At 37.6% G+C, this 18,631-nt stretch overlaps 1 protein-coding gene across 21 annotated transcripts in view; it reads right to left on the reverse strand.

The window, feature by feature from the left end:
• DLG2 (discs large MAGUK scaffold protein 2) overlaps positions 1 to 18,631 on the reverse strand; it is a 1,989,136-nt gene that overhangs the window by 701,900 nt on the left and 1,268,605 nt on the right. For 3 of the 21 annotated variants that reach the window (XM_070425757.1, XM_070425754.1, XM_070425751.1), the window contains exon 1: positions 11,564 to 11,675. The exons of the other annotated variants lie outside the window; for them this stretch is intronic. In XM_070425757.1, the coding sequence (XP_070281858.1) occupies positions 11,564 to 11,668 (105 nt within the window). In that variant the 5' untranslated portion in view covers positions 11,669 to 11,675. Of the gene's footprint in view, positions 1 to 11,563; positions 11,676 to 18,631 lie in introns of those variants that run through there. 21 annotated transcript variants of the gene reach the window in all.

An 18,631-nucleotide genomic window follows, 5' to 3' on the forward strand; every position in this document is an offset into this window, starting at 1 on the left:
TTTTGGATTCAAGTGTTCACACGTTTGCTTGAGCCTCCTTAAAATACAAGGTAGTGTAATATTTTGCAGAAAATGGATGATATCTTGAGGACCTCAGTGAGTCTGAGTTGGGCACCTATTTATCCCCAGTGCAGAAGAGATGGGGCGGTCTGAGGAATGAGGCACAGAAACTGGAGACCCAGAACCAAAGAGCTTTCTTGACTTCATATGTTTTCTTTAGAATCAATCCTACTTGAAACAAGAGATAAAAATTGCTTGAACTGTTAGTTTATAAAGACTCTTCAGACCTCTATCCTGTACCATCTCCACATCCCTCTTTGCACTTAATATAAAAGGCTGAAATAAAGACTCACTTAACTGCAGATCATCATTGAATCTCAAATTGATAATTATATTAGAGTGACCACCAATAACATGCTTTATAATTTATAAATTGAGTCCATACACATTAGATCATTTAATTCTCAGGGAGAAGAAAGAGAATTAGCATTGCCTGGCCAGTGTTGTTCAGTAGTTGAGGACTGACCCATGAACCAGGAGGTCACGGTTGGATTCCCCATCAGGGTACATGCCCTGGTTGCAGGCTTGATCCCTAGTAGGGGGCGTGCGGGAGGCAGCCAATCAATGATTTTCTCTCATCATTGATGTTTCTATGTCTCTCTCCCTGCCTCCCTGAAAAAAATAAAAAAAACATTAAAAGAGAGAGAGAGAACTAGCATTGATTGAGCAAGCACCCACGGTGTGCAAAAGATATGGTAAGCTTTTAACCTGTGTTTTCATGTTTACTCCTCACAGAACCCCAGAGAGACCTTGTCTATAGATAAGTAAACATAGGCTCAGAGGGATTCAGTAGGTTTCCCAGTCAGACAGCTAGAAAGAGGCAGAGCTGGGATTCAAATCCAGATCTGCCTATTCTAAATTCTTTGTTTTTCTCCATTATTCCACATGATGCCATAAATCCCATTATTCACATGAAGCTTTTACTAACTTAACTGCTTTAATTGTGCAAGTGCTCTCTGAAGAGTACACGAAAAATGGAGTCATTAGCTCACGTCTCAGATGTGATTTAGTCAATGTGCCCCATGCTACAATAACCATACCTACTTAACTCACTGATTCACTCCATGTGGTGCTATTCCTGAAAGATCCATGTGGATACCATCTGTTCCTTTTTGCTAAGCAATTTGGTAAGAGCTATTATCTTAGAAGTACAGTTGTATTTTCCTGACATAGGTACCAAAATTCTGAGCAAGCTGTCAATAGCCTGGTTCATCAGACTAAGGTGGGATCTATTTATTCTGTAGCATATGGACTGGAGCTTTGCACACAGTGGGTGATCAATAAATGATTGCTATTTAGTTTCCTTTCCTCTTCCCCTTTTCTTCCATTAGGCCAGAGCTGTCACTACTCCCAGCATACACCTTAAATGCCTACCATAAAGTCACCGTTTACATTTCTTCTTTCTCCCATATCCAGAATCAATCATGGTTCCCTCTCCTATCTACCTCACCAAATTCTATCCATTCTTCAATGACAACCTCAAGTCCCAAACACTCCATGAAAGTTTCCTTTATCCTCACTACAAGTCTCCATCTATCTATCCTACCCTTCCAATTTTAAAGCATTACTCTTTATCCTACTTTAGTTTACAATGAATTATAAATATTAAAGGACATTTGTTATGTGAAAGCACCAAGCCTTGACATTTTAATGAGAGTTTCCTTCTGTTCTTACACATGTTGATGACTAAGTGGTTCATGTATGATATTTGTATCTTCTTGCTGAAAATGTAATTGTTTCGAGGGTAGACTCCTCATTTTACTTCATTTCCTCTCCAGCCACCCCCATCTATACTCCTAACTGTGCTGGGCATACAATATATTCAAAAATATTTGCTATTGGGTTTTTAAATCTATGGAATGAAAGCCACAGCAACAAGAAATAGGATGCATGAGAAAACATGACTCAACAGAGTAGTCAAATGGGTAGGAAAGGGATAATTTCACGGTGCCCCTCTGGTGACTCGCTCTTGTAACACAACTGCCTGGTTTTGTTGATGTGTTGGCAGCTGGAGCACTGCAGACCATTTACTTATAAACCACATCATGTACATTAAGGAAAGTTATAAGCAGAAATACTCCTCCATGCCTACCATATGCTGGTCCTTTATGCTCCCTTGTTTCTAATCCTCATTCCAAGGCTATGAATTACATGCTATAATTATGCCCATTATACAGATAAGTAAAATGAGGCATGAACCTGTAACACAGAGTGCCCAAGGTCACTAGACTAATAACTAGGGGAGGAAAGGCTCAATCTTTTAAACAACAAATCCATATTTTTGTTGTATCACCATCCTGTGTGAAGCTAGGAAGGTAGCTGCAATTGGTTCCCTGCATTAACCTCCTCTCCCACTTGTACATTTCAGAAGTTGAAGAGGTGGGAGGAAGCATACGATTTGGTGGAAATTTAAGGACTCTGATCATGAAAAGAAGCAAAATGGTATCCTAAGCATTTTTCAAACATTTCAGGTGAATGTGAAGACGTATCACAAAAGACTCATCCCAAACTAAACATTTATTTGAAGTCTTATGTTTTATCTCAACAATTTATGTGGTTTTTATATTTTATTCCATAACCACCTATTTTTAATATAAAAATAATGTGTCGGTTCTTTATAATGGAGTCAACCTGACATCTCAGGTAGTTGCTGCATGGCTATTAAAATTCAGGCAGTCCATCTCCCTGAAGTAACCACAATCCGTTTGAGGGACTGTGTCCCTGAGATAAAAATGGCCAGACTTGGAATCAGGAAATCTCCAGCAAATTCAGTAACAGGGTGAAATGGATGACCTCTAAGAATCTGTGTCTCAGGCAAGATCTGGTTTCACTCATAAAATTTTCCCTGCTGGGAATTACTAGAAAGAAAGCAGGGAGACTACACAATTCTTCCTTCTGAAAAGCAGTGATCTCTGCCTTTGTCATTCAGATACAGAAAATTAGAAGACACGATGTTAAGAAAGGCCTGAATACACTAGATAAAAGTAAAATAAGAAAAAAAAGCAAAGGCATATAACGTGGCTTCTTATTAATTGGCTAACGGATGAGGTTCTGTATGTCTGAGAAAAGGCACCTAAAAATCCATGTGTGAGCCACTTGTTCTATGCTTATAGCCTATATTTTGTTTTGCTTATGAATCAGTTAATTTTTATGGACTCAACACCATGTGATTAGAGGCAAAAATTATCTTCTTTATTAAGGAGTCAAAAAGATGTGAGGTGAAGCAGAGAATTATCATTAAGCTCTTTCTTCTATCTTGCCTTTCTCCGTGTTCCATAAGTCTTATCTCCAGAAAGAAATTTCTAAGCTCTAAATTCTCCAGAAAGAAATACATAACATCTAACAACTTTCAGTTTTCCCCTCTACCAACCATAATTCAATACCAAATCATACACTCTAAGCTTAAAACATAACAGGCCAAGGCATGGAAAGTATCTTTAAACATTTCCAATCTAGAACGGTTCCTTTGTATGAGAGGAAATGTTAGGAAGGGAGAACAAGAAGTGGTACTTTTTAACCATTAGTAATCTAGAATGTGCTCACAGCAATGTTGGGTCTGGAAGATGTTTCAAGAACTGCCTTGAAAAGATAGCACGTGGGCAAGGTTGCAGAAGGAACAGAGTAAATAACAGTTTAGTTCAATTTCCCCTATTTTAAATTCTGATAACATTTATAACTATTCTACCCATTTTGTTTCAAATTTAATGTTCTATTTGGAATTATTTTCAATGAGAAAAAAAACATGGAGAAAGAAAAAATAAAAAAGGAGGAGTGAATGGGGACTAGAAAATCAGAGATTGGGCAGATACTACTAGCATTTGCTGGTGCCAAGGAATATATTCTGCAGATGCATTTGTATGTTGTCACTGACTAGGCAATGCACTCTTTGTTCTACAGCCAAGAGCCTACAGATTTCAGGGTCCAAAATGCCAGCCAGTTCCTAGCTCCACAGCAGTTCCAGCTTCCCAGAGTGGCAGTGTGTATGTTTCTTGGTTTCTCAGTTTTCCAATGGCTTTCTTACCCTCAGTTATTCCACAAAGCAAAGGTCTTGCTTGCCAATTTACCTCCTACTGGGCCCCGGATAATGCTGCAACTGTGTGTTTCAGAGTAAGGAGGGAGGAATAGTATCTGTTGCTGTGGGCTAGAGGAGAGAGAGGAAGACAGTAAGAGAAGAATGAAAGGAAGAAGAAGGAAGAAGGGGGTTGTTTCCTGGTGCATGGGGACTCTTCTCAAGTTGGTGAACAAAATGATGGTCCCAGGTTGACTCTCCTCTGCTCTCTCAGACACTTTGTCCATTGGAATTGGAATTGCAAACTCAGACACACTGGAACCTTTGCTTGTTTTATAAAGGATTTCCTAAACCAACTGGAAAGGAGATGATTATAATGTTTGCAACCCTACATCTCATAACCCCTCCTTATCTTCACTAACTCAACAAAAACATTTGTACGTTATGCTTTTATGTTGTAGGATGAGCACCTCTTAGCCCTGAACTTGGAGTCAGCAGATGAGGCTTCTAGGGTTGGCTGGTCCCTTAATAGAATTGGGTTAGATCACTTAACTCTTGATTATTTCTAAGGTCATATACAACAACCGATAAGGACGGAATGAGTCCTGACTTTAATACTAACCTAATTTTAAATATAATAAAAATAGTGATAGAAAGAGGTTGGGATCTGGGTCACCTGATTAGCTTTAAGACATATCTCCTCAGGTATATGATGATCTTAGCCAGTTAATGTAACCTCTCTGAAACTTCCTGTTCATGTATAAATGGAGATTATAAATTTTTATTTAATCAACCTCATGTGCTTCTTTGATAAGAAAATAAGGTCATATATAAAAACACTATGCAAGCGCCCATCAGCAGATGAGTGGATTAAAAAACTGTGGTACATCTACACAATGGAACACTATGCTGCTATAAAAAGGAAGGAACTCCTACCATTTGCAACAGCGTGGATGGAGCTGGAGAGCATTATGCTAAGCAAAATAAGTCAGTCAGAGAAAGATAAATATCACACAATTTCATTCATTTGTGGATTATAATGAACAACATAAACTGATGAACAAAAACAGATCCAGAGACAGAGAAGCATCGATCAGATGTTCTAACCTCAGAGGGAAGGTAGGAGAGGGTAGGGGTAAAAGGGAGAGATAAGCCAAAGGACTTGTATGCATGCATATAAGCATAACCAATGGACACAGACACCAGGGGGGTGAGGACATGAACGGGTTTGGGGTGGGGGGGCAATGAGGAGATAAGGACACATATGTAATACCTTATCAATACAGAAAAAAAAAGACTATGCAATACAAGGATAAATTTAGAATATTAAAATTTAGCAAAATTAATAATGGCAGCCCTTAATGGGCACTTTCTTTAGCCATTTTCCTAAGGGTCTAATTCACAGCTTTTATTTTTTTTTAATTTTTATTCTTAAAAGTATTAAATATGTCCCCTTTCCAACTCCCCTCCCCTCCCCATTGACCTCTTCTAGCCTGCTCCCACCTCTACCCCAAGCCTTCCCCACCCTATTGTCTGTGTCCATGGGTTATGCATATATGCATATAAGTTCTTTGGTTGATCTCCTCCCACCCACCCATCCTCCCCCACCTGTTTTCTGAGGTTTGACAGTCTGTTCCATGCTTCTATGTCTCTGGATCTGTTTTGTTCAACAGTTTATTTTGTTCATTAGATTCCACATATGAGTAAGATCATGTGATACCTATTTTTCTCTGACTGGTAGCTTTTTAAAACTGCAAACCACCCTAGAAAGAATTGGATAATATATAATGTTACAGAGGATGGAACTGAGAAGTTCAACAATTTGCCCAAGATGGCAAGTGGTAGAGCAAGGATTCTCATCTATACTTTTCAGGTAATCAAAACTGTGAATCAGAGCAAAAGTGCACTAGATTGTGATTCTAATCTCACTAGATTATACTCTACTACCAAACCACTTCTGATCCCGGCCACTTCAACTCCTTGCATTCAATTTATTTTTATAAATAACATAAGGATATTAAAACCTGCCACGCTACCTGGCAAAGTTGCAATGACAAAGAATCTAGTTGACACTGTGTGAAGATTGTAACGAGATAGATTCATATCAGGAAGGCAGGTAGCAGTAGTGGTTATCTCAGCAGCAGAAGCAACAGTAAGAACATTTGTACAGCGTTGTGTGTTTTTTTTTATCTCTACACAAGATAAAAATTAGAAACTCCATTGTCCTTAGGCATCTTTCTGCTCAATGGAAACATCAAAATACAGCTTAAAAAGATATAGCATATCTAGTATTAGCTCATAAAGATTTTGAGAGTTTGATGTGTGTGTGCGTTTTGATTTTGCTTTGCTACATGGAGGAAGACTGCCATTAGGTACTCTGAACAACTGTCTATTTTTATATTCTGTAATAAAAACATTTTGGGCCCTACTTTTGCAATTTCCGGAGTGGGTGAGAAAAAAATGGGAGTGGCAGAGAATGGGCTTTACTCTGTTGTACAGTAACATATATCTGTGCTAATACCCCATTTTGATGAGTCAACACAAACATTTTACAATGAGCAATACTGGGATGAAGAGAAGGCATCCTGCACCTGGCGTTAATTTTTCACGGACTCCAGATGCTTTTGCACAGGAATCACAAGACCGGCAGTCAAAGAAAATGCTAACTGCATAAGAGAGGAAGATAAAAAGATAACGAGCTCTTGCCTTTTGTTCGAAAACAGAAGTGACAATTCCATTCCATTTTACCAGAAATCTGCAAATGCTCGGGCAGTTCCAGGCTGTTGCAATTATCCAGGTCACTTCTGGTGTAGTTATTTTTCCCCCATTAGGTTGAACATCTCTATAGATTGTGTTATCTTTATTCCTTTACTAATAGAAATTCCATTAATAGCCTAGTTCATATTCTTCAGAAGGAAATTGACTGAAAACTGGGGTATTACTAGACAGAAAAGCAAAGGGAGGCCAAGAGGAATGAAATAGAGAAATGAATCCAACATGATTGAGGATGATGAGTCAAGTAATATTTAGAATCCAGAAAGGACAAATACACTTGGAACACCATGAACTAGAACTGAATCTCATCACTGAACAAATTCTATTTAGAGCTGACCTAAGCTTACAATGGTTCAAAACTCGACATCTAGGGACTGGAGGCAGGATCTGTGGAAGTGATGCTGTTGCTGAGGAGACAGGTTTCAAGGATGTATTTGACACAGGAAGGATTATTTCATCATTTTCTCATTTCTGCCTAAGTTCTCACATTTTAAGTATTAAGCAGCCCATACATATTAATTTAGAAAACATGATATTTAAGGTACTGTACTTGAGATGCAGAGAGTAGGAAGACAAAGTGCATTGTTTTGCCCTGTAAGGGCAAAGTACAATGTCATGTGCAAATAAGAGAACCCTCCTAAATGCTTATAATACAAAGCAGAGAAATATCACCTGAGAAATAGGGACAAAGGACCATGGTGGGTGTGAAGGCAGGTGAAATTAGGGCCAGAAGGCCCTAAACAAGGTACCTGACTCCACTGAACCTCTAAAATGATAATAATATTGAGACCATTTCCTATTGGCATTGGGGCAGTTAAATAAGAATGTATAGATTCAAATAGTATGTAAGTATGCTCCCTACTCTTTTTAAAAATATATTTTTATTTATTTCAGAGGAAGGGAGAGAAAAAGATAGAATCAGCAATGATGAGAGAGACTCATAGATTGGCTGCTTCCTGCAGGCCCCACACTGGGGATCGAGTCCCCAACCCAGGCATGTGCCCTGACTGGGAATCGAACAGTGACCTCCTGGTTCATAGGTCTATGGTCAATCAATGAGCCATGCTGGCTGGACAGATTCCCTACTTTTACTCTTCTTCAGGAAGTGTTAATCAGTGTTGAAACAACAAAAGAGAAGGCAAATCATCCGGTTATGAGGTGTGATGAAGTCTTGTGAAAGGGCTGAGAGTTAAGTCTTAAAGGAAGAAACTTCACCTTGAACCCCCAGTGGGCCCAGGCTATCTGCTCACTTAAGGCACTTAACACTCTGTATCTGGTGTTGGAGTGATTTATGTGTTCATTTGAACATTCCTTGTGGCAGAATTCCAGGTAGGCTTCTTCAGGGGTTCTTCTGATTTAGTCACCGCATTTCTCCCAATGTTTAGCAAGATCCATGACATTTACAGTAGACCAAATCCAAACATGATGACTAGCAGCAAAAGGAAAATCAACTTTGTACATTACAGCAAGAGACAATAGGGTACCATTGGGCAAGGGGTAATGCAGTCTCTTTTTCAAATGGTGTCACAAAGAAATTAAAGTACACCTTCAGATCCTTATTCTGTGCCTAGTACCATGCCTGGGATGTAGCAGGGACTCAATAAAATGTGAGTGAAGTTAATGGAAACACAGCCCAGTCTCTATGAAAAGAACTACTAATTATAGAACTGTTCTTCTTCTCATAGCAACTCATGCAATAAAACACAAAAAATATGATTTGCCTGATACTCAAAGATATTGTGTAGAAAAATGCTCTTATATCTCCAATGATGGGTCTAATTTACAGGACTTTGTGAGAGCTGCTTTTTTTTTTTAACATTCTTTCACTCAGTAAATATTTAGGAGCTTGTGTTGGTTGGCACTTAGGCTAAGTATATGGGAAATTCTGTGATGCTATCTTATACTCAGAGATATTTGGTCAAGTAGACCAACCTGCTTGAGATCCAAATTTGATCTCCACTTCATCACTATAAGGCATGATACATTATGTGAAATCAAATATTGAGACTTTGAAGGACTTCATAGTTTGGCTTCCTTCTTTCTACAGACCACTTTGGGCAGCACACAATCCAGACAGGAGCTGCTTTAAGTTTTCTCTCACCAAGTTGACGTGTAGGCTGTATGGGGATTTTATCACAACTCAGATTTTAAGTCAGATTTATCAGTAGCCCATAGCATTGCAATGCTGAGAAACCATTTGTGATCTGTAGCTTATGGTGTGTGGGAGAAATGGTCTAGATCATTAAGGGAGATCTGCATTCTAATGTTGTGTTAGGAATCCACACAAGATTTACGTACTTGTGTAGTTTTCAGGTCAGTTTTCTTAAAATTAGCTACATCAATGTGTGTCTATGCTTTCTACACATAATTCATTTCCAAGTATTTTAAAAGAGAACTAGGTTTATTTTAAAGAAGGCAGTCGATTGAGTCAATACAATTTGTCATTTCCATATTATGCTTAAGACAGCATGGTAACAGTATGTACTTTTAGGACTTATTTAGATATCCTAAATAAGTGTATCAGGCAAAAATGCCATATATCCATGTACGTGTACGTGTGTGTAACTATGAGTGTCTATGAAATAAATACATATCACTGAGTTAAAAGTACATAACAGACAGAATAAATGGGGACCATTTCTGAGATCTAAATTATAGATTCAGACAAATAAATGAATTGAGGCTCAATTTAAAACAGGATTATCCTCAATTGATAGTGATGTTTTAATAGTGACTATGTTTTCTGAAATCAATCTTCATAAAATTATGATATCATGATATCTTCAATGCAAGACTTAGAAGCAATTTGAAAATATTAGAGAGATTGAAAAATTTTAATATTTTTTTAAAAAGATTTAGGGCAGTCAAAATGAAGCAAATGTGAATAAAACTTGAATATGTCTTTGTGCATGCGTTCCATAGGGGGAATTGGGAACAGACAATAAAATGGATGAAAGAGTAGCCCAAGGATTATGGGAATTGAATCCAAGGCTATTTTTCCCATCAGGGTCTAATCCCTGCATTAACACATTTCTCCTCCCACCATCACCCCATGCAATGCTCCAGTAGAGGTTTATTGTTTTCTCCAGATGGAACTAAACAGAAATAATTTTATGAGTTAGTATAGATAGAGCTAGTGATGAAAACTGCCATGTAATAAATGGAAATACTGGAGTTAAAGACTCTCATTAGTTGATTTCATTCATTCCTCACATGCTTGCAAAACATTCTTTGTGGTGCCAGGCACAGTGCTAGACACTGGGAATAGATGCATCTACATTCAATAAATTCAAGATAGGAAAATAAGGAACAAACAAATAATGTTAGTTCCTTTTACTAACTTTCCTTTTCTCCTTCACTCCAAAAAAAGTTACTACATAACTAGAGAGACAGAGAAGAAAACATTTGCAGTGAGTTTGTTAAGTGATAAATCAAAGGTATACACAAGGGACAAACAAGAGAGAAAATTAACTCTGCCTGGCCAGAGAAAGTCCTGTGAATGAGGAGATACTTGAGTTTCACAAGATGAATCATACTCTCCTTGATAAAATAAAGAAAGAAGAGTTTGAAAAATACAGGCGAAGCAAATTATACACATCAGAGTCCAGTTCAATGTAGAATCAGTATAACTTAATCTAATTTACAGAGGTTTCCACCATTAATTTTTCAAAGTCCTTTCAAAAATTTTATGTTTAATAGCTTTAATAATCAAGATCAATGTACAAAGATCCAACTAGAAAATAGTATTCAATGAGAACTTTAAGTGTAGCACAGTCTTTGAACTATTTCGGTAATTCAAGTTACAGACAAAAATATGTCATTTAACTTGTCACTTGAAAATAACTTCAACTTTAAAGATTTATTATAACTATTGTCAGAAACATATCTCTTCAGTTTCTATGTCAGAAGTAATGTTTTTCTTGAGGGATTCCACATATTTTTTATCACAGATTAATTTTTAATAGTTTCTCTTTCTCATATCTCTTAGATCGTCTTAATCCTCTATAATAGATCTAATTGAAAAAGAAATATTTTAATATTCTTCTTCCAAGTCCCATTTATCTCATCTAAACCTATCAAATGTACCCAGCTTGGTTCCTTTGGTTGGATAATTATAAGCACAAACATTATTTCTGCAATATAAAACATAACAACACTGACTTATTAATTCACTTTATGTATCCATACACTTCTATCAGCCATTGTTACAAATCTCTAAGTAGTACCGCACTATTTAGGAACAATCACAGTTTTTAAGAGAGGGTTTATGGTGGTTTTTACCTGGATAAGCAAAGAACTGAAATATAAGAACTAACTTTTGGCTTCTTGATCTATCTGCAAAATAGTCAAGTCATTCTAAGTAGTTTTGAAGGAACCAACCAGGAAATGTACATGAAAGCTGTTTTAAATTTTATTATGAGAAATATCAATCTTATGCTCTTTTTAAAATACATATTACTATTAGAAACTACTGTCTTCAGTGGAATGAATTTGCTTCACCACTTTTTACTCTATTTCACTGATCAATGTTAGACCATATTAAGAATTCAGATTTCATACAGAATAATAATAAAAAAAAAAGACATATATTCAGCCGAAACAAGAACCACAGAAAAGATACCACATCTTTAAATGCAAAGACTACATGCCATTTATCTCTAGCTATAAAAGAAAAGAAAAAAAAAATCCCTAGGAAAATGAAAAGAAAAAATTTCTTACCGGAATGAATGCATGTTGCATGGCTTGCTCACATTGTTTTAAGGAAGCAATAGTATCCCACAAAAGCTGGTAATTTTCAGCCCGGGAAGCACTTGGCCGTTGCATGGTGAAAGCTAGTAACACTCAAACTGAGCTCAAAGAACCCGACTGAAGACGGAAAAAACCCTGCAGATCTGTTACATAAACTTCTTAATTAGATCTGCTACCCAAACTGCTATCTTAAGACTTAAAAAAAAAGTTAATCAGAACATTTCTTTTGGGGGCTAACTGGGCATGACTTGAACAGAGACAGATGTTTTCATTGGGAAGGATTTGTGTTCCCACACTTGTGAAAAGCAATCCCTTCAGCATTTCCCTGACTTTACATGGATCTGGCAAAACTGCACATACCATAAGTGTGTGGGGGGAGAGAAGTGGGAGGGAGAGAGATGTGAAAAAATATTTCCACCAGAAGATTTGGGTGGCAGGTCACGGAGGTAGCATTTGAGTAGCTTGTGCAAAGTAGGAAAATTGAAGGCAGTGCGTTACATACACACATACAGGTACATATGCAGGTGTCTATGCTTGTCTGCTGTGTGAGAAACACAATTATATACATGCATTCTTACAGTGTCATTGAGTATGGCCAACTCTCCATTCAGTTTAGTTAAGACCTAGATGTGATACATTTTTCAGCTACAGAGTGTTACTGCTTTTATTAACGACAGAGTTTTTACCTAGGAGTATCTCTAAAGACTAGCCCAGTGGTTGGCAAACTCATTAGTCAACAGAGCCAAATATCAACAGTACAACGATTGAAATTTCTTTTGAGAGCCAAATTTTTTAAACTTAAACTATATAGGTAGGTACACTGTTATTAACTTAATTAGGGTACTCCTAAGGCTTAGGAAGAGCCACACTCAAGGGGCCAAAGAGCCGCATTTGGCTCGCAAGCCGCAGTTTGACAACCACTGGACTAGCCAGAAGGCTCATGAATATAAAATGCAGTCCATTATTTATCTTAAAAATTAAGAGTAATTAGAAGACCTTTCTGGTGTCTTATGTATTAGATAAGAGTAACTATAGAGAGTGGCTATAGGGTTAAGCCTCAGACTGACTTGTTGGCAAAGCCACAAACAAGTCCCAGCTTAGAGGGCACAGCCCTCTTAGCATAATTCGGCTTGACCTTATGATGCTCCCTAGATCTTACCTGGGTAGCTAATGGGCTGTGGGAGTTGCAGCAAGTGCTGCCAAAACAAGTGAAACTCACAAGCACATTGTAACTATGGTGACCACTACCTTGTTTACCTCTGGCTATAAAATAAAGGCTCAGCTTGCTGTCTGGATCTCTCTATCAGTGGCCTCAGCCAGGCACAGGAAGATCCACCTAGACCCAGCTTATTCTCTCTGTCTGTCTTTTCTACATCCTTCGCTGCATCCCCCTCAGGCTCACCGAACCCTTGCCTGAGCTGGCCGGGCACAAGTAACCTTATTTCTTGTTCTAGGTAGAATTTACACAAATAATACCGGGAGAATTGAGCATTTAAATATCTTGGGACCTAAGAGTGGTCTGAACATAATTAAAATGTGTTAATTAAAAAACAAAAGCCTTGCCTATTTTAACAACAAAGACCTAGTAAACACAGTTAATACATTCTGCACATCAGAATATAGCATCATATTTTGAGTGTTCCTTCAGCTAAGTTAAAAGACCACAAAGTGAGGTAAGGTTCCAGCCCCTACAATCTCTATGGGATTGTTGGGGTAGGGATAATGTAGTTTTATAAGATGCAGAGCACTTGGAAGTTCCAAAGGAATCTACACTCTCAGGGTCAGTCAAATAGCCAACAATGGAGATATTTATTCAAGCATTTCTAGAGGTAAGGGGTAAACTGAGAACAATGTACAGTATAATGAATAAATTGTGCTTTTAATTGACCTAGAAAATCCAAGGAGTATAAAACAAGGTGCACACTATAGAAAACAGCTTGATAACATAAATGAAGAATTTTTGCTGTATTATTTTTAGAAGAGCTGCATGATTTGGGTTACCTAGTTTTTCTACCTCTGTACCCTGATGATAGTAGATTAGTTCCTACTAACGACCTTTTGGTGTCAAAGTCTCAAAGGCTGGTACCAGCAAATTTTCCCTCCCATCACAATTACTTTCAACTTTGAATCTAAAGAGTTGCAAGGAGAATTGATCCTTCAAAAGGTCTAACTGGGCTAATGTATAAGGAGATTGTTTTTCCTTAATATTTCATGAGTACACACCAGAAGGCTATTGCCATTAGACAGTTTTTCAGTATCACTTCAATGAATCTTTTCTTTTTCTCATTCATGGTGTTCTGTTCAGATCACACCCACAGTTCCTCCTCTGCCTTCATTTCTGCCCTTACACTTGCCCATCTGCCCCAGCCACATGCTTCTTTCTCATGCACTGTGAACCAGCCAGTTCACAACTTCCAGAAAATATTCCTTCACTAGTAAATGTGCTGTATTTCTCAGCACAACAGAAAAATAAAAAGTTGTTTTCTAAGTTATCTTCCACAATTCTAGCCAATCCTTTTTAAAAATTATTTGAGCAAATGTTCATAGTACTCTAGACCCCAACCTCTGGGTCTTCTGTCATGTCTATATCGTCTTCTTCCTCTTGTTCATTAGGTCCTGTTAGTCTCATTTAAGCAGCATCTCCTAAAAGAAAGATCCTCCTTTCCTTATCCTTTGGGAAGGGGATAGAGAATCCAATCTCTGCATGTAGAAACTCTACATAAAAATTGCCTTTGAGCCTTGGCCTTCCCTCTCCTTCTTTCTCTCTCTCTCTCTCTCTCGATTATGAATAAAAACATATCATTATGTGAGGATGAAAACAAATTGCCATTGGAATCATGTATGCATCCCTTTATTCATTGATCCCACAAACATATCAAGCATCTCCCATGTGCTATACTATTTGATTGTACTAGGGGTAAATGGATATATCAGATGTTGATTCTGTCTTTAAGATGTTTAAGTCTAATTGAAGAGATAATACCGGGGCATCTATAATAATAAAAACATAATATGCTAATTAGACCAGACAGCCAAACGACCTTCTGGACGTCCTTCCAGATGTCTTTCCGGATGAAGCCGCAGCAGCGGGGGCCGAGGCAGAGGCAGTTAGGGGTGATCAGGCAGGCAGGCAGAGTGGTTAGGAGTGATCAGACAGGCAGGCAAGTGGTTAGGGGTTATCAGGCAGGCAGGCAGGTGAGCGGTTAGGAGCCAGCGGTCCTGGATTGCGAGACCCTGTGGGATCGGGCCTAAAGCGGCAGTCGGACATCCCCCGAGGGGTCCCGGATTGCGAGAGGGTGCAGGCTGGGCTGAGGGGACCACCCCCCCGTCCATGTACGAATTTCATACACCAGGCCTCTAGTCAATAATAAAAAGGCAAGTTAAGAAAGGGTAAGTTCCATAAAAGAGTTGGTATAGACTACTCACAAAACAATAAAAAAGAAAAAAATAACCCCATGGGAAAATTAGGGCAGCCTCATGGAAGATTTTGTACTTGGTTAGAGCTTGAAGTGTGGGTAAAATTTGGACATGCATAGATAGGTAGGGGACATTCCTGAGGAAAGAAAGATAGACCATAGGCATAGAGTAGGGAAGTAGAGGTCATTACTGGTTGGTTTGGAAGGAACACAAGAGCAAGAAAGCTTGCTACTCAGGTTTATACAGGGCCCAAGACTATCCTTAAGTAAATTGTGACTGCCTATTCCTAGTGCTAACCAGATTTAGCTTTAACCAATTTGTAGAACATCAATGTACCTATATGTGAAACTATTCTTAAAATAAACCTTATGAGGTGGAAAATTTCATATATGTATCCCTAATTTTTAAAATAGGTACACTTGATATGCTTTTGTAGGTTTTAGGTGGTTTAATCATTTAGGTCACATTGCTTAGTTAAATAATTATATAGTTTTTATTAAGTACATATGGTTGTACTCATGCCCAATCACTTTATAAGTTCTAAAATTTATTACCTTCACATTCAAGTGCAGTCCACAATGAATCTCATCTGACCAAATATTTAACTTAGTTCATTTTGGCTCAGTGTTTAACATACCATTCAATATGCATTTGTCCTGCCCACAAAGTACATTGTTCTTCTCCTTAGCACAACACCTGATATGTAATGGCTACTATTTTTCTATTAAACACTCAGTCACTAGACTATATGTCTGTGATGTCTAAAAATATCACCATGCTCTAAATTAGATACAAGCCTCAGAATGTCTAAAGGTAGTACTGCCAGGCCCAGACACGTTTGCCTTTGAATGCGTTCTGCAGGATTTAAATATGAATTCCTTACAATTGTACTTCCAGTAGAAATGGAGTAACAGGGCTTATATTGACACTCCTACCTGAAACAAACAAAAAACTGAACAAAACACATGAATTTCAAAGAGCAGTAAACTCTGAGAGGCAGGAAATAAGGAAAGTCCCTATGATTGCCACATTTTCCACCTTGAATGTCCAGGTACATTGCCAGGAGGGGAATCCAACTGGACCCCAGTGAACTTACTGAATTAAAGAGAGAGAGTTGGTTTCCTGGAGAAACCAATGCAACAAGGAGAAATAGAAAAATTCATAATTATAGTTATAGAAAATGGGGAAAATAAGTGAAATGAATAGCTAGTTCCTTGAGATTATCATTGGAATTGATAACCCTCTAGCAAGACTAATGAGAAAAAAAAGAAGAAATATATAGGAGGAAATCTTTGTGATGTTAGATACAAAAATAAAGCACAACCATAAAAGAACAAACTGGACATAAAATAACACAGGCCACTGAATAAGAAACTATACATTCTCAAAGTTAAAAATTTCTGTTCTTTTAAAAATGCTAAGAGAATGAAAAGCCATAGAATGAAGCAAAACTTTGAAACCATGTATCTAATGAAGGACTTATTTCTAAAATGTATATGAAGAACTAACTCTCAAAATTCAGCAATAAGGAAACAAACAATTCCATTAGAAATAAGCAAAACACTTTAACAGACACTTCACCAATGAACATATACACGTATTAAATAAGCATCTGAAAGAATGACTAACATCATGATTTATTAGAGAAATGAAAACTAAAATCATGAGATACCACTATACATCGAATACAATGGCTAATATGAAAAAACAGATTGACCATACCAAGAGTTAATGAAGATGGGGAAGATGGGAACTCCCATACACTGCTGGTGGAAATATAAATGGCACAACCTTTTGAAAAACAGTTTATTCATTTCTTAAAAAGTGAAACATACAACTATAATGAGATATAGCCATTCTTATCCTTAGTGTTTACTCAAGAGAGATGAACAAGAATGTCCATTCAAAGACTTGTACACAAGATTTACTTGTAATATCAATTTGGAACACCATCAATAGGTGAGCAGGTCAACAAATTGTGATAGATTCATACAGAGGAATACTTTCAGCTCTAAAAAGGAATGAACTATTGATACAACACATGGATGAATCTCAAAATAATCGTGCTTAATGAAGACAAGCAGAAAGAGTACACACTGTGTGATCCCATTTATAGAACATTCTAGAAAATGTAAAATAATCTATAGTGACAGAAAGGAGAACCTAGGAATGGGGAAGAAAGAAGGGCAGGAGAGAGGGTTGTTAGGAGGGATTACAAAGGAGCATGCAGAAACTCTTGAGGGAGATGAGTATGTTCATTATCTTGAATGAATGGTTTCATATGTTAAAACTTATCACATTGTACATCTTAAATATCTGTGGTTCATTGAATATTAATTATATCTCATTGAAACTTTTTAGAATATATTTTTATTGATTTCAGAGAAGAAGGGAGAAGGAAAGAGAGATAGAAACATCAATGATGAGAGAGAATCAATTGGCTGCAACACAGGCATGTGCCCAGACCTGGAATTGAACAGTGACCTGGTTCAGAGGTCCACGCTCAATCACTGAGCTACACCGGCCAGGCATGAAACTTTTTAAAATTTCTTTAAAAGTTCTTAGAAAAGCCATCAAGAAGTCTCATTCTTCTGGGTTTTATCCAAAGTGACAAGCCCTATCCTCATTTAATGCTATAATCTCATAGTTCAATCCATCTCCCATAGGTGGGGAGAGGATTAGAAAGCACTGACTTTCAAGTAGGAAGGGAAGCAAAGGAAATGGATTAATTTTGCCAGAGGAAAGGGCCAGGATTTCATATCCAGGGGTCTTACTGTTAGTTATGATTCTTGCCCCCTAGTCCTTTGCTTTCACAAGCTTCAATTACTCATCTATAAAATAAAGAGGTTACCAGTGGTTCTCAACCTTCCTAATGCCGTGACCCTTTAATACTGTTGCTCATGTTGTGGTGACCCCCAATTTCATTGTCAAAAATTGAACATAATTAAAGCATAGTGATTAATCACAAAAACAATATGTAATTATATATGTGTTTTCCGATGGTCTTAGGCGACCCCTGTGAAAGGATCGTTCGACCCCCAAAGGGGTCTCGACCCACAGGTTGAGAACCGCTGCTCTAAGAAGTACAAATTGGTAGTTACAGAATACTTATGGGATATAAAGTACAGCATAGGGAATATAGTCAATATTTCAATAACTATGTATGATGCCAGATAGGTACAAGACTTAATGGAATGATCACTTAGTAAGTTATATAATGCCTAATCACTGGGTTGTATACCTGGAACTAATATAATATTATATGTCAACTGTAATTAAAAATAATTTAAAGTAAAAAAAAAAGAGTAAATTCTCTTTAGTATAGGGTCCGCCATCTTAGAATATCTGGCTTCCCCATTGCATTTAAAGTTCAGAGCCTTCATCACTGTAACAGTGACATTATAATTGGTATTAAAATGATAAGGATAAAAATCTACCCTTTTACTTCATAAAAAACTACTTTCCCATGCAGCACACCTCTCACCCCCATGAAGGTATGATTCCAAATTTACAGATAGAGGAATAGGTCCACAGCGGCTAATGGAACTTGCTTCACCACTTACTAGGCATGTGACAGTGGACAAGCCCTTTAGTTTCTCTTTGCTTCAGTTTATCTGTAAA

The sequence above is a fragment of the Myotis yumanensis genome, unplaced genomic scaffold (assembly GCF_028538775.1).
Source record: "Myotis yumanensis isolate MYYU_CA2020_CCGP unplaced genomic scaffold, mMyoYum1.0.hap1 SCAF_10, whole genome shotgun sequence".
Lineage (NCBI taxonomy): Eukaryota > Metazoa > Chordata > Mammalia > Chiroptera > Vespertilionidae > Myotis > Myotis yumanensis.